Source organism: Pituophis catenifer, unplaced genomic scaffold (genome assembly GCF_029215685.1).
Source record: "Pituophis catenifer annectens isolate HBS135680 unplaced genomic scaffold, rPitCat1.0.hap2 SCAF_10, whole genome shotgun sequence".
Lineage (NCBI taxonomy): Eukaryota > Metazoa > Chordata > Lepidosauria > Squamata > Colubridae > Pituophis > Pituophis catenifer.
In genome coordinates, this window is record NW_027256890.1 from 1458030 (window position 1) to 1485628 (window position 27599).

The 27599-nt window shown below is 42.6% G+C and overlaps 1 protein-coding gene across 4 annotated transcripts; it reads left to right on the plus strand.

Moving 5' to 3' along the window:
- Window positions 1-43: 43 nt before the first annotated feature.
- EIF4ENIF1 (eukaryotic translation initiation factor 4E nuclear import factor 1) lies at window positions 44-26332 on the plus strand. Of its 4 annotated transcripts, none has more exons than XM_070950528.1 (19): window positions 44-453; window positions 1633-1738; window positions 2917-2990; window positions 8162-8289; window positions 8591-8877; window positions 9548-9749; window positions 10581-10756; window positions 15009-15144; window positions 15373-15552; window positions 17791-18017; window positions 20459-20530; window positions 21038-21254; window positions 21865-21953; window positions 22802-22941; window positions 23142-23232; window positions 23532-23661; window positions 24287-24631; window positions 25266-25430; window positions 25552-26332. In XM_070950528.1, exons 2-19 carry the CDS (start codon window positions 1640-1642, stop codon window positions 25779-25781), a joined length of 2988 nt encoding a protein of 995 aa, XP_070806629.1. In that variant the 5' UTR covers window positions 44-453; window positions 1633-1639; the 3' UTR covers window positions 25782-26332. The 4 variants fall into 4 exon arrangements, with proteins under 4 accessions (XP_070806629.1, XP_070806631.1, XP_070806630.1 ...); XM_070950530.1 differs by having other exon boundaries at window positions 21038-21233; XM_070950529.1 differs by having other exon boundaries at window positions 44-269.
- Window positions 26333-27599: the final 1267 nt, after the last annotated feature.

The following is a 27599-nucleotide window of genomic DNA, read 5'->3' on the forward strand; positions in this document are numbered from 1 at the left end:
AGCTATAAAGGGGGAGGGGTGGGTAACGGAGGCCCCGGTTACGGCGGCTGAGGAGACGCGGACGGAGGGAGCGGTGGGTCGAGTGCAGAGCGGCCCGGCAGGGGCGGACGACGGCGGACGGGGCGAGCGCGGCGGCGACAGAAGCAGCAGCGGCGGCCGCGGTGCCTGGGCCTGAGGGGGAGAAGGCCGGCGAACGGAGACGGCCTCCCCGCAGAGCGTGAAGGGAGCGCGGCGGCAGCGGTGGGCGGGCGCTTGGCGGCCGGGCCCAGGTGAGGCGCCCGCTGAGTCACCTGCCGGTGCGGCGCTCCGTCTTCCGGGGCGGCCTAGGCCCCGCTTCCCTCCTTCCCCGCTCGACAGCGCCGGAAAAAGCCCTCCCGTGGCCCCGCAGCCTCCCCTCGCCTGCCCCGCGCGGTGCTCCGGCGTGCGCCGATAACTTCGCAACGCCCCTGCCAGGTAGGCCGCCCGCCCGCCGTGCGGCTCTCGCGGACTGTCAGGCCGGCTGCCTCCGCTGCGGCGCCTCTTGCGGGGTGTATGTGTGTGTGGAGGGGGGCCTCTGCCGCGCGACCCCCGGCGAAGAAGCGGCTTCACTCGGGCCCCTCGCCGCCTCGGTCCGTGCCGAGGCGCCGCTACCGCTCCTCCCGCCCCCGCAGGAGCGCCGCCCTCGGTGCTGCCGGGGGTCCCGTGCAAGTTCCGCCCCGGTGCCTTGCTTGGCCCTGCGCGGAACGGCTGCGGGTGGCGGGCCGGTCCCAGGGCGAGGCGGCTCAGCCCTCTGGAAGCCCTCTGGGGGCGCGTGGGGGCCTGCTGGGCCGGCGGTGCTCGCCTTGAAAGAAGCCCCCGAGCATCCAAGGGGGCTGGGTGGGATGGGAGGCTGCCCGCCTCCCGGGTGTCCTGCCTGAGCAGCCAAGCCGTTTGAAACCCTCCGAGGTTTCAGCTAGAGAGGGTTTATTTCTCTGGGCCGCCAAACGCCCAGCCCGGCCTTGCTAGGCAGGTGTAACTAGCAATCTTAACTTCAGGTCTTTGGGAGCAGAGTCACAGGTCAAAGTGAGAAAAGGCCATTGGGCTTAAATCCCGAGGCTGAGGTTCAGTTTGAGGGGGCGCAGACGAGTCCAGTGGGAGTCTGGAGCCGCCTGGCTTGGCAACTGGAGAGAGGCCTACTAGTGGACCACCGGATGGGGCAAAAGGTTTGATTTGGAGTGTGTGAAGCCTCACACTTTAAGAAGGACTTGGAGAAGTTGCCTGGGTCTCATTCTGGCTGCTCCCCTCTGAAGCAAGCCGGCCGGTGAACAGGGGCTGGGCCCCTCTTGAGATTGCAGAAGAAGAGGCTGTCGAAAGACGGGGGTGCAGGGCAGGACAAGAGAGCAGGAGGCTGAAATTAAAGGAGACTAGTAGCAGGTTTGACGAGTAGCAGGAATTTTCTGACCATAAGAGCAGCAGTGAAACGATCTGTAGATACTCAGCTGGGGAAGTTGGTGGCCACCCAGGGAGGTTTCCTGCCCTGCACAGTGGGTCAGACTACAGAGCCTTTCAACTTGCACACAGTGATACTTGAAGTGAAACTTTGTTGCACCGTTTTTTCAGACAAGCTGCAAGATCTGATGTCAGATTTTGTATCTGTTCTTTTCCTCCACATAGTTCCACTATGGATAAACGAGGTGGATTGGCAGAAGCTGTGAATGGAGATGCATTGCTTAACATGAACATAATCAGTACAATGAAGTTCCCTCATCGATACACAAAAGTAAGCAGATAGAGCTTTAAAATGTTGCTAAATGGACATCAAAGTGTCACCCCATCTTTAGAACAAGGCTGTTTCTGCAAGTATAGAATTAAATTCGCTTAAAAGCATTGTAAGCCGCCCTGGGTCTCCGGAGAAGGGCGGCATATAAATCAAACTAATAAATAAATAAATAAATAAATAAATTTGGAAATTGTTTTTCTTGTTTGGAACTGGATTTTCATATCCATTTCCTATAAGGCATTGCTGAAATACCATTTAAACTGATGCCCATGTTGAACAACAAGCATCAACAAGCCCTGTAAATTTCAGTTGGTCACCACAGTAGCCTAAGATGTAAAGATATGAATTGGCTTATAGTTGCAAAGCACTCTTGTAATTATTACAAACACTTGTTTTAATAACTAAATGTTTTGAATAGTGAACAAAACCAACTATTTTACTGTTATCGATGTAAATTATGCTACTTTTCTTATTTCCATATGTTTAGAGTAAATGTATAATTGCTCAGATACATAGATACGTGTTGTACAGTACTACAAAATTACATGACAAATTGTGACATGGAACTGTGCAATGCTGGCTAATCTCTAAAAGTACTATTTACACTATGACAATGTCACAGATCTGGATATTTTACTCTTTCATTGCTATGCTTGTTTGAACCAGCATTTCCCAACCTCTGCAACTTGAAAGTGTATGGATTTCTGGGAGTTGAAGTTACATAACTTAAAGTGCTGTGATTAATATATTAACGTGTGTATATGTATGTGCGTATAGTCTCCCAATGGGCAGCAGGGAGCTTGCTGGCTGCTGGGGGAAAAAAGCCTAGAAACTAGTGGATTGGGATTTCACTGAACTAGGGCTGCAGAAAAATCTTGGTTTACGTAGGAAGAACCTGGCTAAAGAGAAATACATACATACATACATACATACATACATACATACATACATATATATATATATATATACACACATACATACACACACACACACACACTTTTGAGTAGTTTCATTTTTTAATGTGTGCCAGTGTGTTCACGGAAAAAAGTGACAATAAAGATTATCTTATCTTTGGGAAACAATGCTTTGGACTATTGATGATCCATGAAATCGTCTGAATTTCAAGAGTTAGTGGCTCTGAATACAACTCTTGCATTCCTGTTTTTTTCCTTTTTCAGGAAGAACTCCTGGACATTAAAGAACATCCCCAATCTAAACAAAGGCCGTCATGTCTCTCTGAAAAATACGACAGGTACTTCTGTTAAGCGTACAATATTGGCCAGTTTGGATGTTGGCATGTTTACTAACTAGGAATTGCATGCACTGCATACTATATTTTATATATTAGTAAATTTTGGCTTTAGTGCAGCTGCCTAGAGGTCTGTACTTTTCCTTTAGGAATAATAACAAATGCAACTTGTTCATTTTTCTTGTGATGTTTTGACTGTTAGTAAAAGGTGAAACAGTATAAAGATCATAGCTAATAGGCAAGTCTAAAGTAACACAAAATATATCTGGGGATCATTAAACTGATAAGGATAATGGGCAAAACATTTTTTTTCTATTGTAAGGATTTTCAACTTGATTAGCATTGTTTGCCTAATTCATTGCAAATTATAAACAATAATGAAATAGTTCAAATTCAGTATTTATCCTTAGGTTGCAATAGCGAGAGGTCCTACCTTTACATGTTTGTCACTGGAGAGCCTGTGGTGGTTGCCAAGGGGGTCTGCCAGATAGGACTGCTATTTTGCTGTCTGTCACTCATAAAAGGAAAAGAAGCAGAAGCTTTGGGTGTGCGATGGGGAGGAGTTCAGGTCATCACATCCTCAGTAGAGGAAACAGTTTATCATACATAGTGATCATCTCAACTGTGACATAATGAAGCAGATCATTTTATGAGTCCTGCACATTTTCGTTAAATATTAAACAGTAAAAATAGAGTACCAGTGTGATTTTTATTAAGATTGCTTTGCATATCAGAGACTTAATGCAATAGCAGGTATAAACCTGTCAAAATACTCGTGGAGAACTGACTAACCTAGAAGTTACTCTTTAGCAAATCACAACATCCAAGGATATTTCAATTTCTTACCATTTACCCACTTCAAAGTATACACTTTGGTTTCAACTGTTCATAAAAAGAAAAGGTTTATAAATTGTGCAGAAGAGTTTTTAACAAGTTTTGTAGGTGTGAGCTAAGTATAAATGACAGAGGTTTTAACAAGAGCCTTCCTGCCTATCTGGCTGCACCAGCAAGTTATTACAGGTAGAAATCCTAGGCACTCCACCTCCCCATTAGCAGCCTGCAAAATTGATGAGATACTTTGGTTGCTTGATTGGTTTTGTGTTCGTATGACCAATTGGCATGACTACGGTACTGTTGGAGCCTGTGGTGATTGTTTGTCTTGGCCATTTTCATGGCCCAGAGGCTGTCTCTGAGTTGATGTCATAGTTAACTTTTTCAGTGATCCATTTCAGCTTAACTGTACAAGAAGGTGACGATTATGATAGTCCAATCTTTTTTCACTGAATGTGTCAACATACTTCCTGGATTTGTGGAATTTGGAATAGGGCTGCTGAGATAATGCCTAACTCACAGAAAACTACATGGTGCTGAAAGTTGCCCAATGCCCTCTGGCTTTGCCCATGTGATCCGTGGGATCATTTTAGCCCATGTGATCTGTGGGACAGTGAATGTTCCTGTCTAATTAATAGGAAATAATATTTTCCTGTTAAATTTCCTTATAATTAATTATAATTATAATTCCTTATAATTCCGCCGTGCCCTCAAGACCCTGATGTTCCAACAGGCAGGGCTAAACATACAAACATGCAAATGATTTTTTAAATGTTATCTAATTCTGGGTTTTATTTAATTGACCAAACTAAGTAACAATTTTAATTAGCAATTTTATGATGTTTGTGTGTCTATATTTTTCTTGACTGTACACCACCTTGAGTCCTACGGGAGAAAGGCGGTATAGAAATATAATAAATAAATAAATAAATAAATAAATAATTGTGTGCCAGCCGGTCTTCTCTCCATGCATTTTCCGAACCTGCATGTTGATTAACTTAAGTTTTGACAGATACATTGCAGAGCCCTGCAGCCCCCCTCTGAGCTTCTTTTGTACAGTAAACAAATGCCATTTCCTTAGCCCACCTTTAAAAAAAAAGTTTTGGTAGAGAGCTGTATATGCCATAGCAGAGAAGACCTTACAATGTTCCCTTACAAGCTATTTCTGTTAGAACAATGTCATTGAAAGCAGACATAGATGTGTCATTTTTTTTCTGTCCAATTCTGGCTGAAAGGGTACTTGTTTCCAAAGTATAGTTTTGTTATTCAAATTGATGGCTCCTTCCACTAGTTTGTATTTATTTCCCTTTCAAGTCATCATTTTTAAATTCATTTGAAAAATCTGTATGAAAATCCTCTGTCCATATTATCAAGGAAAGGCTGCATCTTTTAAGATTCTTGCCCTAAGATTCTTACGTTTCTACTCGGGAGCATTTCTTTCTGAGTGCCTGTCCTCAGGTGGGAACAAGGAAGTGGGTGTTTTCCATCACAGTGCTTGCCCTTGGAACACATCCTCCCAGAAATCCAGATAGCCCCTAACCTGGCCTGTTTAAACAGTCTTTAAAAACCTGACTTTTCCCCCAGGCTAGGTCAGGGTTATTTACAAAAGATCCAGTCAAATATCAAAGTACTAGCTTTTATTAAAACAACAAAAATGTTACCTTGATCGACATGTTTGATCTGTTATTGAACCCAAATAAGTTTGGTTTCAGTAATAATCCAAAATTTCAAGGGCCAAAATCTTTTTTTATCTTGTTGGTAATTAAACCTGGTGTGGGAATTTGCAACCCCAAGCACCAAGTAGAAATAAGGGTGCCAAAGGTTTCTATGAAATGCTACACTGAAAAAGATTTTTTGTAATATCAAGTTTTTGAAGTGTTTGTGTTTCTGCATTCATGTTTCCATTCTGAACCACTTCAGAGGTGTTGTGAAATTAAGGATATGCTACACTTTCCAAGGCTAAGACTTAATCAAGGAAAGTGTAATGTTTGCTTTGGTCAAAAGCACTGAGCATCTGAGATGTTATGAAACATTGGCCTAGTTACCAATCTATTGCTTTTGGGTCTTCTACTCTTCCTACTAGTGGCAGCTGGAATTATTCTTTAGCAGGGATTCTTTCATATTTTGTCTTAACTGGGATTCCTGGCTTGCTTCCAAATAAGACAGGTGCTAGAAGCCAAAATAAAACCGTTAGCTATACATAATAAAATTGTGATCAATTGCTGTTATTAAAAAGATTAAATTCAGATATGGAAAGATATTAACATAATCTTTCCAGGTATGAATTTACGAATCAAAATTCATTCATAGTTCCAGAAACTACCGCATTTGCCAAAATTAAAGCTATAACTCTTATTAATAGGTCTAATTTTGGCAATTTGCAATTTATGGCAACTATGAATGAATTTTGAATTTTATTATTAAATATTAAACATAAAAAAGTTTCAACAGTGTTGAGTTTACAGATGAGGTTCAAACATTTGATAACTCATTGAGTACTTTTCTTCAGTTGATGAAGTTAGTAAGCGTTCTCTTAGTGGGATTATCAAACTTTAGCTCACATCTAAATAACTTTCTAATAAGAATTCAGTGGGTTCATTAATGGTTTACTGAGGTGAAGATGTATATTGTATATACATTGTTTGTATATATGGCACTCCCAGTATCTATTTACTATTGACAAGACACTTCTTGGCAAATTCATTGTGATTACTGGTAATTTATTTTCAAGATGCTTGCAGATTAGCTACATATGATTAGCTCTGGAATCTTCCCACATTTTCCTGTCTGACTGACTGTAATTTCCTGGATCTTTCCCCCTCCCCATTCTTTTGGAAGATGCTTGCCATGTTCTTGCTGGCCATGTTTTGATAATTCCTTTACCTGTTTTTCAGGTTTTTCAGAGGAAATACAAATATGTAGATCAGACAATTAGCAGGTTCTTTCATAAGCTAAGGCACAGTTCACCTGTTCCAGGAAATTTAAACTCATTCGGAGTAATTAGACATTTCCTGTTTCTATTCTCAGTGCTGCCTCTTCAGTTCTTCACATTTTTTAATGAAATTCCTATTATTCGGATTATTTGAGGACCCGCTTCTCCCTGATTGTATGTATCCATCCCATCAGATCCAGCAGAAGAGGCATGTTATGGGTCCCATCTATTAAAAAGTGCCATCTGATGGAACCCAGGAAGAGAGCCACTTCTGTTGTGGTACCCACTCCTTGGAAATATAATCCCCTTCAGAGATCAGATAGTCCTTGGCCTTTTGCATGTCTTTGAAGACCTGGTTATGCCACAGGGATGATGGTTAGAATATGAGACAGAGCCTGTGGAATGATGTTAATGGTTGGGATGGTTTTACCTTGGCTTCCAATTTGTTTTCATTGTGATATTGCTGTTATTTTATATTTTTAACTGCTGTTCCCCATCCAGAGTCATGAGCAAGGATCTCCAAATTTGTCAACTTTAAGACTTGTGGACTTCAACTCCCAGAATTCAGCATGGCTGGCTGAGGAATTCTGGGAGTTGAAGTCCACAAGTCTTAAAGTTGCCAGGTTTGGAGACCCCTGCTTGGGAGTGCAAGATGAATATTGTTGGAGAAGTAAAGGCCTAATAAAGGTTCAGTAGTTCTAAATCTTTTTTTGTTACTTTTGTTATTATTTTGCTATTTTTGTTGAGAACTCTGGTACACTCTTTTTATTATTTCTTTTCATTCTCAGCATTCTTCACTAGTCTGAGTTTATCCTTCATAACTTGTTCCTTCTTTCTATTTCTTGTGTCTGTCCATTTGTTTATTTATGACATTCTTTCAGTACCTCTTTTTTGAATCCATTTTCTTTTCTAATTAAGTTCTCCTGCTATTGAATCTGTTATTGTTGACCTGAGATTAATTCACTTTTTTAAAAATCCAATGTATTTGTTCATATGCAACTCATTCAGTTTTAATTTCCTTTAAAATGCAGCATCCCAGCATTTCTCCCTTGTCATCAATTAAGTCTTCCTGTTTTCAAGAAGAGAGGTTCTTTTTGAGTCCATTTTGAATGTTCTGTTTTAAAACTGGTTTTTGATATCTATGTACCTGCAGGCATTCATTGAGCAGATTTGGACAGATACATGTTTATCACTGGGTTTTATTTATTTAATTTTATATATCGCCCATCACATTTGCCTGCCTTTGTGTTTGGTTTTGGAATGGAAAGAGTAGCTTCTTTGACACTGAATGGTGTTGATTATGTCGCTTTGATGGAATCTTTGGCAACACGTCTTGGCTTCACCTCTGTCTGTCGCTGGTTACCAAATGCCAGGTGAAATGTAATGTGATTCTGCTTTTGCAACATTGCAGCGATGGGGTATGGGACCCTGAAAAATGGCATGCATCATTGTACCCAAATTCCGGAAGGACTTCGCCGGTGGAAAGTCTAAAAAAGGAATTAGACTCAGATCGGCCTGCCCTGATACGGAGAATAGCGGGTGAGTATTATATTCATTATGAGTTGCAGACTGAACGCTAAATCTTCAGTGCCATGAAGTGCTAATTTTGGATTCTGTCATCACTTAATAGAATGGATTAGCACTAAACCAGAGCAGATCTTGTTTTTGTTGATAGTGGGTGATGCTCATTTTGGATATTTTTAATGGGGATCTACTGTTTTGCAAACAGAAGTCATTATTTGCATGCAAATGAATAGCTTAACAAGTAGGAACAATTCTTTTTTCTTGTATTTATTATGTCCGCCTCGGCCTGTGGCTAAAATCTTTTTCAAACCTGCAGATCCCAGAGAACGGGTAAAAGAAGATGAATTAGATATAGTGCTGAGTCCCCAGAGGCGAAGTTTTGGAGGGGGCTGTCATGTTACTGCAGCAGCTGGTGCACGTCGATCCGGGAGTCCCCTGGAGAAAGAGAACGACTGTGTCCGTGTCATTGGTGGGCGCAGAATTGGGAGTGGAAGAATAATCTCTGCACGAAACTTTGACAAAGACCACCGAAGCGGTGAAAAGGACTCAAGAGATGTGAGAGAGAGAGACCGTGACAGGGAATACAAAGACAAACGTTTCAGGGTTAGTACAAAAGTGGAGGAAGTAGGAATGTGGCTTGTATTTGGCATTTACTTTCTAGGTTAGGCTTTTTTTAATGCAGGGATTGCAGATTGCAGATTCCTTATGCATCTTCAAATGCTGGAAATATTTGCAGCCTGAACTTTTGCTAAGATAATGTTAGTGTTTTTTCAGACACAAGCCTTGGGATGCATCAAATTGTTGAACTTGGTAGAATACTACAATTCCTGTTTTCTGGTTGGAAACAGATGATAGTGCCCCAAACCGGGTTAAGAGTTGGTGAATTTGCCTTTAAGCATAGGAATAAGTCACTTTTTTCTTCAAAACCTCTGAGGGGGATAAACATTGCACTTTTCTATCCTTACGAACATCACAGGATCTTTGATGGCCTGAGACCAGGATGGAGATGTACCATTCAACCCAGCAGTCAGAGAGTCCCACCTTTCTCTGTTCGGTTGTCAGATCAAGTCTGTTGGTTATTAAAAGGAAACATATTCAAAATATGAAAAAAGAAAATTAGTTGTAGTCTTAGCCTCTTTAAGGGAACATCAGCTCTCAAATTTTTCTGTTAATTTCTTTCTTGCTCAGCACCAAGCCAAAGACTGGATAAGAATGTAGTAATGGTGAAATCCTGATATTTCTTGTGACTCTATTTCCTTTTCTGTGCCCTCAGAGGGAATATGGGGACAGCAAGCGTCTCTTTGGGGAACGTCGAAGGAATGACTCCTACACCGAGGAAGAGCCCGAGTGGTTCTCAGCTGGCCCCACAAGTCAGTCAGAAACCATTGAGCTGACAGGGTTTGATGATAAAATCCTGGAAGAGGAACACAAAGGGCGGAAACGAACCAGGCGCCGCACAACCTCTTTAAAAGAAGGTACTTGATGCTGAAAGCCCCTGTCTGTATCACAGGCAGAAAGGCTCCATATAAGCTAAACCCAACTATCATTTGTCTTTGTTCCTCTTCTGTAATTTTATTTTCAAGATGTTATTTTACTGTTGTTCAATAAAATTAGACTGAAAAGCTTCTGTTGTAAAATCAACTTTCCGCTTTTACTTATGTGTATCTTTCTTGCACTCTAGAATGAGGTCCAGAATAAATAAGATTTAATGGAAAGGGCAGACTAATGAGCGGGTTTAGGTACTTTAGATCACCAGTGTGATAGCATGATAGTAAGCCAAATAAGCGTAACACATACAGATAAATTCATAATAGTGGCTATTTTGATCTTTATCATAAAGAAATGAGTGGAAGAAAAATATCACAAGTTCTTCATTTGATCCTGGGGGTGAAATGGCTATCTGTGTGAATTTTCCCAAACAAGGCCTTTGCTCACTTTATACTTTTTACCTGTTGAGCTACATTCTCCATAGTCTAGGAACTGTGTGCTCGTGAACCAATGGCTGAATGTGCTTAGCCTCAAGAGGTCTCAGGAATTCCTACAAAAATATTTTTGAAATATGGAGTTACAAATATTTGAGACCACCAAAATTAGGACAAGGCCTTTAACTGGTTTCCTTCCTGAATGTTCAGCAGAGGGGCTCTAACATTTACCTTGAAACAATTATATATAATTGAGAGGAGCTTTTAATGAACTGAACTGTAGCTGCCAAAGCCAGCAGCTAAGCCATTTAGTACCAATTATTTGATTTGAGATGATCCTGAAAATTGTTGTGGCCAGGCTGATTTGGGATTTACTTTTTCAAGGAATAGAATGCAATGGTGGAGTAACTGAGGAGGAAGAACTGCGTACGACTCGCGGCCAGGAGACGGCAGCTGACCAGGAAGTCCCCAGGGAAATGGTCCTGCCAGAGTCAGCCCCAGGAGAGTTTGATTTCAATGAGTTCTTCAACTTGGATAAGAGCGTTCCAGGTTTGGCCTCAGTGAGTACTAAAACAGCATCAACTGCAGTAGGGAACATCTTAAAGCCAGATGCTCTATCTCTGATGAATGAATGAATGTAACTTAGCTTGTTCCTTTGGCTGCATAGAAGATTTGGGTAAGATTGGTCAATGGAATAGGGAGTTTAAAAATTGCAGAACAGCCTGTTTAGGTGGATCAGTGGCATGTCCTCTCTGGATATTGGGGTAATTCACTTCCTTTCTTGGCCTCCTCATTTTGGTGATGGTTGCACAGATATCCTGCAAGGGGATAAACACCGTAAATCCTATTTAAAAAAACATGAATGTTAAACCATTTCAATAACATGTTTTGCTCTGATTTGTGTATCAACATCCATTGAAGTTCTAAAGAAGAGTTTTACTAAACTTCACTTATTTTTTTAAGTTGGTTGGAATTCCAAAAATCCTTGCAAACACAGTGGCGTTCTCTTGAAAGGCTATGGAAGGAAGCGACTCCAAAGAATATTAGTATCTGACTAGCAGATATAACCAAATATATTGGTTGCGTAATTGGTTTTGGTTATATAATTATAACCACAATCAGGCTTCCTAGAAACAAGAGCGTGCTGAGGTTTTCAGGAGAAAACCTACCATAATTAGGTATAGAGCTAACCTAACATTGGCCTGTTAAGACCTTGGCCTGCTTAGTATTCAAAGTGCAGGTTAATAATTGGGAAGCAGAAGAGAAGGTGGGCAGGAGGAATGGAGGCACTGCCTGGCTGAGACCCTACAGAAATAGGTCCTCAATTCTTCCTTGTAGATCCCACTGGGTAAAATTTACAGAAAGTTTCCAAGGTCTCACGTAGAGAGATTTTACATTTGTACTGAGCTTGCAGCAAGCTTTTAATCCTCACATCAGGCATTTGATGACCGTTCTCTATAAGTGAAGAGACATGAAAGGGAATCTTGTCTAATAGAGGAAGGAAACTGTTACGAAACATAGTAGTTGCAGGCATTTTTTTTCTCACAAGGGATGAATTTAATGCATATCTCAGCTTTTGCCCAGAAAGTGCAAGCACATAAAGTGTTTTTATAAGGTGGATTACCATTAGTTCTTACAGGGCCAAAATTATGCGTTAGATAGCAAATTCCTTCATGATCATTTGTGCTAAATTCCTTTCTTCCAAAATGATAATTGGCTTCTCCCACCAGAACAGGGTTGCTCTCTTGGGCTTGTTGGTAAGGGTACAAGAGATGGGATGAGAAATGTTGAGGTACAGATATTGGCATGGTGGTCCGTTTACAAAAAGCCAATTTGACACAGCCTGGTGAAGTTACTTCCTGCTCCTAGAGGCTACTTCTCTTTCTGTTTCCATGCTGACTGCGGTGCTATGGCCACCACTGCCTTTAAAAAAACCAGTTTGTTCTTCAACCTCTCCTCATTTAGTGGCTAACTTATTTAGCAACAATTTACTAATAGGTCAGTCATTTTTTTAAAAACTTGATTTTTCAGCAAGCAAATTTTGTGTGCTTGACAATAGAAACCTTTAGTGTGAGACTGATTAAGGTCTGGTGAGTTTCAGGTAGCAATTGTGAAAATTCCAATCTAATTATGGCCACAGCTGAACTTGTTAATTTGTGGTCTGCCCTTTTCAGGGAAGGGCAAGCAGCTGAGGAAGAGACACCTAAGCAATCTCTCCCCTTTCCCCTTCCCCCCCTCTCCCAATGAGGGAGCAAAAGGAAATAAAAGAAAAAATGGTGAGGCATAGGACACGGTAAGGGAGAACTTTATCTGAATGAGACAGGTGCAACCAGTAATCGCCCATGTTCGCTTAGCAACCATTTCACTTAAGATTTAAGGAACTGATTGCAGTCACTAAGCAAGGAGAAGGTTGACCCCATCAGCCTCAATCCTGCAAGATATCAAAAGTATGTTTCAACGAAGTTACAGAGCACTTAAATGAAACATTTTCTTAGTTGCAAATCTAGAGGGAGCTGATTTGTGATAACGTGCTTGAAACCAAGTTGACAGCCATCTGTCTAGGACTTAAGACTATGAATCTGGATTTAATTTGACACGACTGAAATAAAAAAAAGAATCTTAGTTTTGTTTTTGGTGGAAGAGCCTCAGATCCTTTCATGTATTGCACTAAACCATAATGCAATTTAGTTTTCTTTCTGTATGAGCTCAACCATTGTGGTTTATAAACTCTGATTTGGTGTGATATCATAAGTGAATTATGATTAAGACCATGACTTAATACATCGCCTCAATCTTGATACATGGGCCAAGCTATTAACTTGATATGACCAAAATGCTCCTTCTTGATTAATCAGTGCAGCTTTGAATTTAAAAGACCAAAAAAGGAGGGAGAGAAAGTACGATATAATTAGTTTCCAGGAAATTACTATAAGGAGCCTCTGCCTTTACACAGAATGAATTCTACTTAACTGGAACCAATTGGCCATCCGTGTCCATTTTAAATAACTCTCCTATCTGGACACTCTTGTCTTTGCCCAATTGCTTTTAAATAATTAACACTTAATGAAAAGCTGACTTTAGTGCTGACTGGTCCCAGGCATTTCCAGAGCAGCCGATCCTTCCCTGAGCTCAGACTCAGCAATCCATTTCCCACATGGCCCTGAACAGCTGTCACTGGTTTTATTTTGCAGAATTTCAAGTCAAAAGCTTTCCAGTAGCTTGGTTGCTGCTTAACCAAATCTTATATGGGTCAGAATAACAAAGCTAACATTGGTTTCCTTTTTTAAAAAAATCCTATATCTGCATTGATTAATACAATCCTGGCCAAAATGCAGGGTAGTATAAGAATTTAAGCTCAAAGTAGTGGGAAGGGATCAAAAGTACAACAAAATAAATTTATAATAAAAATTGGTCTCCCAATCTCTTTGCCCTCTGCCAAGTGAAGTTCTCTAGGATACTTCCTATCATTTGCCTATCATTTTCTGTGTTGGTACATTTTTAAAAAGTAGAGCCACCCACATTCTAACTTTCTGAGAATCCCTTGGGTATCTTTGTGGAGCCAGAAGCTTTCTTTGAAATGGACATGCCACTGGGTGCAAGAACGCCACTTGGCAGCAACATGCAGCCTCACCAGTTAATTTTTCTCTCCCTCCCCCTTAATTAAACAACCTGGCTTAAAAGGAAATGGGAACTTAAAATAATATAAACCCAGAGCTGAGATAATAATACTTAAGTTTTACACACTGGGCTAACAGCTGCTTGTCCTTGTAGAAAAACAAGGTAGTTAAGAGGTAAGGATCATGTCTCCATAGTGCAAGCTTCTCTTTCTGAGTGATTGGCAGGGATGCCTGTGTTCCTGTTGAAGGAAAATGGCTTTAGAAGAATGTGATCCAAATCTTGGTCAGATGTCCTGTGTGGACTCAGTAATGCCTCTTGGTTGTGCTGTATTTTAGCAGGTCATTTTGGATAGTTGATGAAGCATCCAGAAAATATATGAGAGAACAGCTAACCATATTAACTGCTTGGCTCAACTATAATCTCCAGAGCTCTGTGATGAGATATAATGGGAAGCAGAGCGACTCCCATTTCTTTCCTCAACAAATGTAGCTTTGGTGCATAGAATGCTTGATGTGGTGCTAAAACACGGGATTGAAAATCCTGTTTCTACACCTTCACAGAGTTCTAAAAAATGTCCTGTTTCTGCAGCTGAAACATTTTATTTATTTATTTATTAATTTAATTTGTATACCGCCCTTCTCCCAGAAGGGACTCAGGGCGGTGAACAGCCAAAATTAAAAAACATACAAATGCAAAAGTTAAGATAATTAAAAGAATTAAATCATTGGCTACCCAAATTTAAAACCCCAAATCCATAAAATTTAAAATCCCAATTAAAAAACCATTTAGGCTAGGCCGGCTAGATGAAATAAAAATGTCTTCAGGGCTTTACGGAAGGTCCGGAGGTCCGGGATCAATCGTATTCCAGGAGGCAGCTCATTCCACAGGGCGGGTGCCCCCACAGAGAAGGCTCGCCCCCTGGGGTGAAATGCAAGCTGCTGAAGCAAGTGCCTTTGGAATCAAGCACATAAATGGATAGGATTTTAGAAAAGAGACATCTTGTATGCCTGCTTAGACGAGGAAGAGAAAGTTGCTTAGGACAGTTGAGAGTGACAAATTCAGGAAGGAGCCATCTGGTACAGGGGAAAGGACTTTGCAGGGCTTAATAATAAGTGCTACTACCTCTTACTCACAATTCTCAGACTTTTGTTCTGTCACCGTCTGAAATAATATTCCTTTCCCCTCATGCTATAGATGATAGAAGATGTGCTGGGGGAAGGCTCTGTGTCTGCCAGTAGGTTCAGCCGCTGGTTTTCTAATCCTAGTCGATCTGGAAGCCGCTCAAGTAGTCTTAGATCTACGCCCCACGAAGAGTTGGAGAGATTGGCAGGTAACTGTGTCTTGTCCTTTCAGCCACCATTCCATGCCTTGTAGAGAGCTGTAGGATTGTGAGCTTCTCATGTTGTTGGTTGCTTCTCCCTCTTAAAGCGGTCACATCTCGCCCATGGAAAGAAATGTCTTGAAAATTGCTGTTGCAGCCTGTGAAAGTCTTGCTGGGTTCCCATGGTGTTACTTAGCCGCATAACTTACAAGGCAGTCCTGGTTTTTACTGTTTCAGGTCTAGAGCAAGGCATTCTGTCCCCTGGTCAGAACTCTGGAAACTACTTTGCTCCCATTCCTTTGGAAGATCATTCTGAAAACAAAGTGGACATCTTAGAGATGCTACAGAAAGCTAAAGTGGACTTAAAGCCTCTCCTCTCGAGTCTTTCAGCCAACAAGGAGAAGCTGAGAGAGAGCAGTAAGTCTCCCCTTCTGCTGTTGTACCTCTGCCTTCGGGCGCCTCTGACCAAAACAGGCCTCAGGGCCACATTTCCCTTTCCATGCAGGAAGTGCTAAGGCTCACTTCAGGAGTCCTCCGGGGTATTTGTTGACTTGCACTTAATTGCCTGGCCTGGGCCTCTTGGTGTGGCTGAAGCTCCCCTCTGGGCTTGAGTGGCATCTAAGGCCATGATGAAACCACTAAGCACTCAGAGGATGCTTGCCTCTTGAGCAGCTCTTGCCAATACCATGTGTTAAATAAATAAATAAGCCTCCGCTGCCTCAATGGTTTTAGTAAAGCTTCAGCAGCTACCCAAGGCTTCTCTGGATCTGCTATAAAACAGGAACATTTAAAAAGGTGGGGTGCGGGGAAGACTAGCACATGAAGTGGCAAGCCATGCTTACAAAACTTGCACAAGGAGGCGATTTAGCTCTTAGTCTTCCTGCTGGAATCCCATCTTGCTGATTATTGAGGTCCACCTTTAGCTGTGAGCAACTGGCATGGAAGACCTGCATGTGTCATATGGGCATCCAAGCAGCCCGGCCAGCTTTCAGGACGAAGTCTGTTGGCCCCTTGAAACAGATACAGGCATGTGCCCGGTGCTGAAGGCCTGTTTGCATCTTTTGCTTTGTGGCATCCAAATTACATGGAGAGCAGAACTTTTATTTTTGTTTCGCAGCTTGGCTAATGAATGTGCATGCTGGAAAACAGGGTTTGGTCCTACAACAAGGGCATCTTGCTAACTAAGTCCCGAGCCTTTCCAGGCTTCCTACTGAACTATTGCTGAGTGTGTTTGAAAGACGGAGTGAAGCAAATTGGGACTAGGCCTCTCCTTCCGTGGATGCTGGTGCCTCTTGGTTGCCGCTTTAGTCACCAGGTTTGCCTGTCCCAGGGTCTCTGTGAGGAAATCCGGGCCAAGGGGACCTTCTGCTTCAGGGTTCCCTCCTCTCTTCCTGCCTGGAACTGTCTGGCCAAGACGAGCTGCTCTTAGGGACTCCCTGGCTGGGCTTTGCCTCCAAACAGATGCCGTCTCTCTAACAGACATGACCAGCAGAGTCCTGTAAGCAAAACTCTGGACTGGCACCCTTGTACAGCTGCTTTGACGCTACCTGTCCTCCATTGTTAGACGGAGGATAATTCAAGTGCTGCTTCTGCAAGAGAGGAAATAGCCATTTCTCAAATCTTGATAGTTGTACATCGTACCAAAATGAAATGAATAGAAAAAGCCTTGTGGATGGATGAAAGCACTGTCTTTCAAAGCCAGATTGGGAAGTACCGTACTGTTAAGGGTGGACTTCCTCCTTCATTCCGAAGCAAGCCTATCTGGCCCATGGAAAGGAACGTATGTACTATGAAGACTTTGCGGGTTCCCATTGTGTTCCTTAGCAGCAAAACGTGCAAAGACAAGTAGGCTGCCCAGAATTGCTTGTTTGGTGAGATGGGCTGCTATATAAATTGGATAAATAAGTACAGTTTAATTGCACCCTAGTTAGTGTTTGTGTAGCCCAAAGGATTGCAAACTGCACAACAGAGTGTTTGCTTCCTAGTGTGAGCTTTTGCTCAGAAGTGGAAATGAGTGAGATGATGCCTCAGGTGTCAGTGAACCTTCTGTTTTTGCTTTAATCCCTCCCACCGCATCACACATTAGAAGCCCCAATGATTCAGATACACCGGCACCGAATTTCCATTAAAAATTCTTGGGAGAAATTATTGTTCAAAAAGTGTGTTGCTCCACTGGCAGATTTCACAATGTCTCTTATGTTTTGGGGTGTAAAATACACTCCAAAAGTGCCGTTGTAAAGCACTGCTTGTGTCAGTGAGGCTTGTGTGCTGTGAGCATGTATAGCTGGTTGTTTTTTGTTTCCCTTGTGTGTGCATTAAATTGTGCAAACCTGTTTGCTGCCTAATTATTTTCACTTCAGATTCAGAAATTTTGGCATTCTGATGATTGAAAAATCCATTGATTTCCTCGGTCTGCATGATCCCCTCCCTTATTTGATTATTTTGCTATGTAGATGCCCTGGAAGATTTATTTCAGATTCAGTTGCGGCTTGAATGTTAGTTCCTAGCATGGCTTCGGAATCCCTACTATTTTAATAGTCTTCCCGAATAAAGGTGGAACCTGCTTATAAACTATTCTAACAGTCTCTGTACATCTGAAATCTGCACCTAGTTCTTCATTATCCATCCTCCTCCCCCACCTTTTTTTTTCTCCAGCACATTCAGGGGTTGTCCTTTCAGTGGAGGAAGTAGAAGCTGGGCTGAAAGGCCTGAAAATGGACCAGGAGGGGATAACTGCCACCCCCTTAACGGCAGAGCGGATGGAGGAGTCCCTGAATGTGGCTGATTCACGGCACTTGAAGGACGGGGACATGTCTGCCTTCAACAAGTTAGTCAGTACCATGAAGGCAAGCGGAACTCTACCCTCACAACCCAAAGTCAATGTAAGTAATAAGACCGAGATTATAAAGCCCACCACTCCTGATCTTGGGCTACATACTGAACTGCCCCGTATGATACAGAGATGTAACGTGCATAATTTATATAATAAATGTTCAGTTTCCCTACATGTGGCCCTTTTTTTTTTTTTTTTTTTTTTTGCATATCAGCAAATAAGTTGATATGAGGCTTAGCATTAAAGCGCCCATTTTGGCAATTAAAAGAAAGTCCTTGGCAATCTAATTGTTTGGTTCCAAAAGTATCTGCATTGAGCATTCCCAAGTAGAAGCTTTTATTCAATTTTAAAATTTTATTTGTTAGACAAATTTATATGACTGCCCAACCCACAGGCGACTCCAAGTCTCTACTGTCTCTACTCTTTGTATGATAGATGAATCCAGCCATTGTGATTTGTAAACCATGGCTATAATGCTTTAGTATTGATGCCAGGAAGCTGGCAGCTGTGTCTTCCTCAACAAACCACGTGTAAAAAAAATAGCTGACTATAATGCAGAAACTGAATACAATTCTCTAGTTTCTTGCATGGTGCTCTTTTTATAGGCTCTGAGGTCCGTTTACAATGGATACATCTGTTGATAAGAGCAGGTCTCATTCCATGCAGTATTCTGTAAAGAAATGTCCTCAGTTGTAGCTCCTGCCAGGTTCTTCTGCAGAAGTAGTTTCCAGCTGCTGCTGTTTGGCTGGTAGATCTTCAAGAGGAGAAAAAACTCCTTTGAAAATAGTCCAGGGACATAAATATCCTTTGAACTCAAGGTAACCTTTGGGAGAAGGTAGAGAAGAGATCGGAGAGAATTTCAGGCAGAAACTGGTGAGAGAATATTGTGTTTATAGCTGCAATGGCTGCTGCCTTTTGGGGTTGCCTTGATTATTCAGACATGCCAACTGGCACCTTGAATCATCAAGAAAAGCAAATCTTGCCTCCTGGTAGAGGTTGGAATATCTCTGTGGACTCCTTAGATGAAACGTTGGTGGCCTCCAAACTCCTAGTTCACCAGGACATGTAACCTTAAGTCCCAGAAACATTGAATTGGAGGGGGTCAATGAGGTCATCAAATCCAGCCTCCTATTAAAGCCTCTCACCAGCTGTTCTGCTTTGGAATACATCCGGGGAAGGGATACCCTCCACCCTCCCCACCCCAGCAGCATGGGTGGAATCTCTGTTTATTGGAGAATGAGGAAAAGGGTGGACCCTAATACAGGGGTCCCCAAGCCCCGATCCCTGGACCGGCACTGGGCCACGGCATGCCAGAATCCGGGCCATGCAAACAAGCGAAACCCCATTTGCGGGATGCAGGCAGCACATGAAACAACGCCCCCTCCGGCCTGTGGAAAAAAATTTCTCCACGGAACCGGTCCCTGGTGCCCAAAAGGTTGGGGGCTACTGCCCTAAAAGACAGTGAAGGAACCTGGGTGAGTGGATCATGTGTGGTGGGAACGTGTGGTGAAAATTATAGTAAATTCAAATAAATAGCAGTCCCAGCTCACAACCTGCCTTTGCCTTTTATTGAGATTCTTGGGCAAATTATTCCTGCTCATTTGCTTTCCTGAGAAGTTGATCCTTGTGACCGCACCCACCACAGAAAACATACTACAAGTGAAAATGTATTCTACCACTTCAAAATTCCAAAGGTGCCATAAGCTCAAGTTGGAGACTCTCTAAATATTTCTTTACTAAAGCTAGAGAGAAAGAGGCAGAATTACATTATTTGTTAGTATGACATAAATTTGTTATCTTGCACTCTTTGAAGGAAGGAGGTCTACCTGGTTTTGAAGGCTGCTGACACCCAGGTCTAAGAGCCTGACTGTGTGATGTGATGGGCAATAAACTTTAATTGTCTGGATTTTAAGTCTGCATCTTGACATAATTGAACAATCTATGTTACAGAACAAAGGATGACATAATTTGCTTTTGCATAGTCACAATCTTTGGAAGAATATTAATGATTTCTTTAAAAAAATAATTGAAAACTTAGACGGGATGGCTTCCCTTAATGTTTAATGTGGACTCTTGCTAGAGGCAAATTCAGCTGCAGAACTATTTCCTCTGTTGTTTGTTAACAATAGAATTTATTAAATTAAAGACCAGATTAGTAATTTCACACATGCAAACAAAGTATTAAGATCCAAACCAGGCATATCAGGAACTACTAAATATTGTCCAAACACTTTGATGATGATAGTGTTCGTTTGTTACTTCAGATTAAATCAGCCAAATATGTGTTTGGACTGCTAGGGAGCAACCCAACCATGGCCTTTAGATTGCCTGCGTCTGGTGGCTACACACCTGGTGGCAAATTAGACACTTAGCACCTCATCAGTTGAAGGGTGCTTCCCTTTGCATGTGGTGATGGACAGTGGTTGAGTTTGGATCAGACAGTGAATTTAGCAAGAGAGAGAGATCGCAGGTATGTTGTTTTCCTTTCAGCAAACTTCTGAAAACCCACTGATATCACCTTCTGAGATGCCGGGCCAGGCAGCTACAAAGAATATCTTGCAGGTATTATAGCAATTTCTTATTTTGTTCAAACTCCTGTTGAAAACATTTCTGGCTATAGTGTTAGAGTATCAACAGAGCATTTTAATTATTCTAAAATCTTTTTTATATGGTCCATAAGATATATAATAATCATGTAACATCTGTACATTAAAAATGCAGCATTTGAAGACTGATTTAATTACTCTGCATATGACTGAGTGGTGTTAGAACAGTTTTCTTCTCCACACCTCCCACTTTCTGCTTTTGCAGACCTTAGAATTAATCTATGCCCCACTAACAGGCCCTTGAAAGAACACAGTTAGCAAACTGTCATTCTTAGGACTTTGAAATGTCATCAACGGACCCCACGCCTCAACTTGATGCCTGTTTGTTTTGTTGCATGTTTATTGATAGAGGTTTCCAAAGCCCTAAGCAGAGAGCTACGGTATTTGTGAGAATTGTAATTATACTGTCAGAAAAATGCAGAATGCATAACTGGAGGTTTAAAAGAGCTGTGTTCTTCCCAAGGAGATCCTGGGGCCCTCCCCTTCTTGCAGACAGACATCATCCAATGTCCTCAGCACCTTGATGGGGGGCTTGGAGCCTGTTCCCTCCCTCCTTGCCCAGAGAGCCTCCTCTCCACCACAGCCTCCCATCTCACAGATGTTTCCCACTCGGGCTGCTTCAGCTGACTACTTGAGGCATCGCATCCCATCTCCAGTTGGTGAGAAACGTTCCTGCTCAGGTAGTTTCAGTAACATAGATGGTAGCCAGTTCATGTCTGAAGCATTGAGCATTGACCCTTCTGTGAGATCAAGTCATAGAATGGATGGGACCTGGATGGAATTTACCTGATCTAATCCTTCGCCCAGAATACTGCTGTAGCATCCCAATTGACTGCAGGTCCAGAGTAGCTGAAAATTTCTGACTGGAATAAGCCAGACTCTGGTTCTAAATAATGTTTAGATCAACATTAAGCACAAATGCAGAAGAAACCTCTTGGCTGCTTTCACTGTGTGTTGCTTTCGGGGGATTGGCGGAGAGAATGAGACTGGCCTTTCTGCCTACTGGTGTGTTTTTAACCATTTTAAAGCATTAGAACTATAGTTTTAAAATAATTCACTTGAGCAAAGGGGCAAAAAAATGGGCCAGAATAATTGTTAAAACGTCCTATGTTTTCCTCTTCTGTTTCCTACAATCGGTAGCTCTCATTCTTCTCCGCTAAGTAGGCTGGCATTCTGATCTCCTCCAGTGAAAGATGCTTGTTCTAAAACAAAATCATACAGAAACTGCATTTTCCACCGAAGGAAAGAGCTCATGTCTTATTGGTGAAATTACTCATGAACTTATTCTAGGTTTTGGACCAGGGGCGCAGCAGTTGCTTACTGATCCATTTCAGGGGATTCGGAAACCAGTGAGCCCAGCTGCTGCCACTGCTGCTCAGGTAAGGGAAGGAGCTGGCTCCTCTCCATCTCACTTGGCTTTAAGAGTGGAAGCATAATGCCAAAAGCATTCAGTTTGTGATCTAGAGCAGGGGTTTCCAACCTTGGCAAGTCTAAGACTTGTGGATTTCAACTCCCAGAATTCCTCAGCCACAAGTCTTAAAAGTTGCCAAGGTTGGAGACCCCTGCTCTAGAGGGAAATGTTGTAAATGTTGAGTAAAATGTTGTATTTTCAGTGTGAAAACTCTGCAGCTAAAATGTTCCTCCTGAATTTATATACAGAATAATTTGCCATGCTTTTTCTAATTCTGGAGGTCAGAGCATTTTGCTCTGGGAGACCAATGTTTTAGAAAATGCTGGGAGGTGTGGAAATGTCAAAATGCACACACCAATAACCTGATTATTTAAGATAATGGTGACAATGGGGAAAACCACATTTAATGGGATCCAAGAAATGTGAAGCAATGGGAAAAAAGATAACCTACTTTAGAATAGAATACGTAAACACTTGTAACATAGCAATACAGTTATTTAGAGAGTATATTTCACAGTGCCACAGCTCTGAGAAGTAGCCTTGGTTTAATTTAACTTATATACATGGGGTCTCCCTTAAATGGAAGTAAATCCTGCAATGCACAGATGAAGTTATTATAGGAGAAACAAGAGTGTGGTGTAGCATGACACATTCTGCAGAGTAGCAGTGAGTGGTGTGCCTACTTTGTAAAAGAAAATTGTGAAGTAGCAAAAATCTGAAAGCAGTAAAGACCGGTGTCCACATTCACAGTAGACAGAAGTAGTGAAATGCCATCTTGATTAGGGTCTTGGCTGATTGAAGCCTTCTTGATTTCAGATGAATTCTCTTGAGTTGCAGCAAGCTGCGTTAGAAGGTCTCTCTCTTCCACATGACTTAGCTATGCAAATGCCAAATTTCTACCAACCAGGTTTTGGCAAACTACAGATGGATAAAAACCGAGACGGCTTCAGGAACCGGTGAGTTTAAATTTCAGGCTGGAAGTTGGAAATGCTAAACAAATGTCAAACTGCTTGCCCATCTACCTCGGTTTCTCCATCTTTAAAGTAAAGTGGAGCAAGAGGAGAAATCTGCTGTCCCTTGCTGGAGAACCTTCAGCCAGGATTTTATTTCCTTGCAGGCAGAGAAAGATGTTCTAACGTGAATTTCTGTTTGATAGGCAGCCACGCATGACTCAGTCTCCTGCCTCTCTGGGGCTCCGAGGAAACGCCTCTTCTCCTCCGACCGCTGCTGCTTCCATCACTAGCATGGTCAGTGTCACACCGGCCATTGCAAAAATGTGGCAGCTTTTTGCTTTCAAGTTCTGTATGACAAATGCGAGATGAAAAGAAAGGATGTAATTTGAAAAGTTCAAACAAATAGAAGACAGATTTCCTTAGCGTGATTGAGGGGAGGGGGCTGGCAGCATTTTCCATTCTAATTCACCCTGATTATTTATGTATTTTGTCTTAGATTATTATTATTGCATATGTTGGGCCCATAAACAACCAAAACTGGTTATTTGGGGACAAATATATTAAATATTAATTGTTGGTTTATGCTTTTGCAGCTATCTCCTTCCTTTACTCCTACCTCAGTGATACGCAAGATGTATGAAAGCAAAGACAAGAGCAAAGATGAGCCCCATGCAGCGAAGTTGAAATCAAGTGAGAGAGAAGAAGATCCGAGGACAACCGAAGGTAGGTTTGCTCACATCTGTGTAAAGAGAAATTATTCCTAAAAGGCACGTCTAGAAACTCTTGACTGTAGGTCTTCCTAAAGTTAAGAAGTTTCTGAAGGGGGCTTTTATCTAAGAGGAGAGCTCTTGGTAGCCTTGGCCGTTGTATCAAGATCCAGAGGGATTATGGAGACTAAACAAATAACATGTGGCTCCATCTCCAGACTTCCAGGAATGCTTTGATATATTGGTAAATTATTCCTGGATTTGGGAACAAGGCTATCACTCTGGCTGCTCCTCCAACAAGACAATTGTCCATGGAACAGATCTTCTTACAGCCAGAGAACAGACATGTAATGTAAGGGAAAAGCACAACTGTTTTTCTTCCTACTCTTTCATCCAAAGGATGAAAAGCTCCTCCAGCTATGGGACAGTACAAAGTTGCAGTTATAGGCAAGGAAGGGTTGCAACCACATCTGGAGTTGTTGTGCTCTTGAGCTCGCCTCCGTCCTTCATGTTTTCCCTTGACCGTTTCAAGGGAAAGAGGCCCTTGAGTTGGCCAAGAAGGTTTCTTCACGCTGAGAAGAGGGTAGATCATGGCATTGCACATGATGGTTGAGGTCGACTTCTTTTGTGTTCCTCTGCAGAGAGTCTTTTGCCACCCAGGTCCACAGATCATGTTGATCAAGAGAACTCGTCCTCCGTAGCTCCCAAACTAACATCCCTGCAGCGTTCCACATGTTCCACTCCACTTTCTCAAGCCAACCGTTGCACCAAAGAGCAGGACTACAGGCCAAAGTCTTCTGGGAGAAAAACTCCTACAATGGCTTCTCCAGTTCCAGGGAATACTTTCCTCCGTCCAATTCACCAAGTTCCCCTGGTCCCTCATGTTCCGATGGTACGACCTGCTCATCAGTTGCCCCCAGGATTAGTCCAGAGGATGCTGGCACAAGGCATCCATCCACAGCACCTTCCTCCTCTGCTGCAAGCAGGTAAGCTTCAGCCTCACTCCTGGTTGAAGGGGCCTCATTGACCAGTCAGCCCTTCATTTATGCCCAGCATTTCTACATGGGACTGTCAGGCATTGCTGAAAGATTAGCATGTGTGCGCACGCACACACACACTCACAGTCTTGATCTTACTGCAAGTTAGGAGCTTGTTTTCTCACAAGGGCAGTTACTGCATTTAGCCTTACACATTCTGTCATATTTGGAAATTGTGTGAGTGGTGTAAAAGTTGAGCAGCTGCATCTGGTAGGAAGCCCAGTGTTTTCTGTTGTTACCTGCTAGCATGGCTTGCTTTCTGATAGGAATGTGATAGTGGAGGCATACTTTGCTGATTTTCATAACTGTGAGGGAGTAGTTAAGGGTCCTGAGTTTGCCTCGTGATGCAACAGCTGTGGATGATTCACGTTTAACTATTTCTGAAATGGCTTTGATGACTACGGGCAAAGGCAGCAGTTAAGAAGTTTGCCACTCTCAGCTCACAAACGGTTGTTCTAGAGTGCTGCTTTGCTGCTTCCTTTCATCTGTGGCTTGTGGGGAGGGGGCCCCTGAGAGGTACCAATGTGAAAGTGCTAAGTATGGAAGGTCCTTGCTTAAAAAACGATATGATTCCATTTAACAGGTATGATCCCTCCTGGGGTTGACCTGTCTCACCTGCAGGGAGTATCTGCTCCCCTCCTTGGTCAACCATGCTACCCGTTAACCACAGCTGGCCACCCTCTCTTGAATCCTCGCTCAGCAACACCTTTGCAGCTGGCAATGATGCAGCAGCAACTACAGCGCTCAGGTAACGGGCCTCCCTTTGAGAAATCCTAAATGTTCTTTTTGCCAAGGCCAATCGTGCACCACCTTCATCCCAGATCTGTAACACAAGGTGGTTGGCCTCTCTCTCCCTCTCTCTCTTTCAGGCGCCGGCACACAAGGATCTGCTGTCGGGGTGCAAACAACTCCTCCCCCTGTGTCCTCTCGGACTGGACTGCCTCATATGCACTCGCAGCTTGACCATCGTGCCGCTGCCCAGCGAAGTAGCTCTCCCGTCGGCCTCGCGAAGTGGTTTGGTTCTGACGTCTTACAGCAGCCCCTCCCGTCCATGCCTTCCAAAGTGATCAGCGTGGATGAGCTGGAATACCGGCAGTGAAGAGCAGGATCTGCGCTGCTTCTGACTAGAGCCGTCTCTCCTCGGGCAGCTGGCCTCTGACGTGCTTCACTCCTATTTCTTTTGGGGTGCTTTGGTTTCAGCACTTGGTGCAGAATTCTTTTTGGAGTGACTAAAAGCACACAGCGCCTGTCCTAGCTTCCATGTCTACATCAAGATTGAAAGAATTTATTATAGACTGAATAGTGAACCCTGAAAAAACTTGGATGCAAGACAGTACCAGAAGAATTCTGGAAGCATCTACCTTTTTTGTTTGGTTTTTTTTTTTTTTTTTGTAAAAATGTAGGAATGAAGTGCTGGTGACCTCTTGGGATAGAGGTGTCAGCCTTAAGGGTTCATCACTGGAAATTCTATGTACAGACCAATGTATGAACATCTTTTTTTGTATATATCCACGGGAGAGCTTTTTTGAACTTATACAGCTGTACATATAAGAGTAGCTAGTAAAAAGTTAAGCTTTAGTTTGTGTGCCTCTGGTTTGGATCTATTCACTGTACATGTGGGATGTGTATTAAAGGTGCCGCAAAAGTCAATTGTGCGTGAGCCAGGCTGACATGGCTTTGCCTCTTGTGTATCCCGGTCTTACTCCTCTACATTCTCTTCTAGGCAGGTCACAAAAGTGGGGAAAGGCCACTAGGGACATACTGTATATTTTTGCAGAGCAGAGGACAAGAAATTACTGTCGGGATCTTAAGCCCCTGAAAAATGGGCTGCAAGATGATACTGCCCTTCATAACGGCACACAAATTTAGGTACCATAGACCTTGCACCTGACTTCCAACTCTGCTGCAGCGTGGTGCATCTTCAGTGTTGCTGTTCACTAAAAAGTCAGACATAGCTACCCTTGAGTGTCTACAACTGCTAGCAGTCATAGTAATTTGTTCTCCCCTGCTGTGAAGTAACAGCCTTAAATCGGACACCTTCAGACCCAATCCAATCCAATCCAATCCAATCCTGAATTGTTGCACTTGGTGGCATGCTGTGTTAGCATTGATGACCCAGATCAGTTTGGATAAATGTCCTATAAATTGTGCCATGACCTCTGAGGGCCATCAGTGACTGAACACTTGAAGATTTAAGTCAGCAGAAGTGGTTACAGGTGTTGTCCCTGTAAGATTGTTACATCACTTTTTTAAAATGAAAACTTCCCCAGAATTCTTTCTGTAAATAAAGTCAATTCTATGAGCTTTCTGACTCATTGTGTAAAGGGATATAGGGGCATGTTTACGAAATTTGACTTTAGCAAAACAAATTCCAAGATTCATTGTGAAATATCCATTTTTTATCAGAAACACTCAAAATTCTTGAGGATTTCAGAACTCTGCAATAAGTATCTGTTTAGAAAAAAAGGTTTTTTAATTTTTTTAAAAAAATGTATCTGATGGTGCCTGTCTAAGCCACAATGATGGTTTGGAAGCTGCTTTTGGGAATTGCTTCAACTCATTTATAGATTGAGGTTGTCTTGCTGATACTGAATCAAAAGCTTCATGATTTTTCCCCTGCAATGAAGACAGTGAGTATTGACAGTTTTATCTCTAGAACAGGGGTGTCAAACTGAAGGCCCGTGGGCCGGATGCGGCCTAGATCTGACCCGTGAGGCCAGCCTGGAAACAGCAAAGGACTGGCCTGGGGTGCCTCTGCCAGCAAAAATGGAGCTTGGGGGACTGCACATGGCCCACCCAGGCTCCATTTTTGCTGGCAGAGGGCTATCAAAACAAACTAAAAACAAAAAAAGAGGAATGTTTCCCCTTTTGCATTTGAGCATGCAAGAAGAGGCAGGAAAGGAGAAAGGGAAAGACA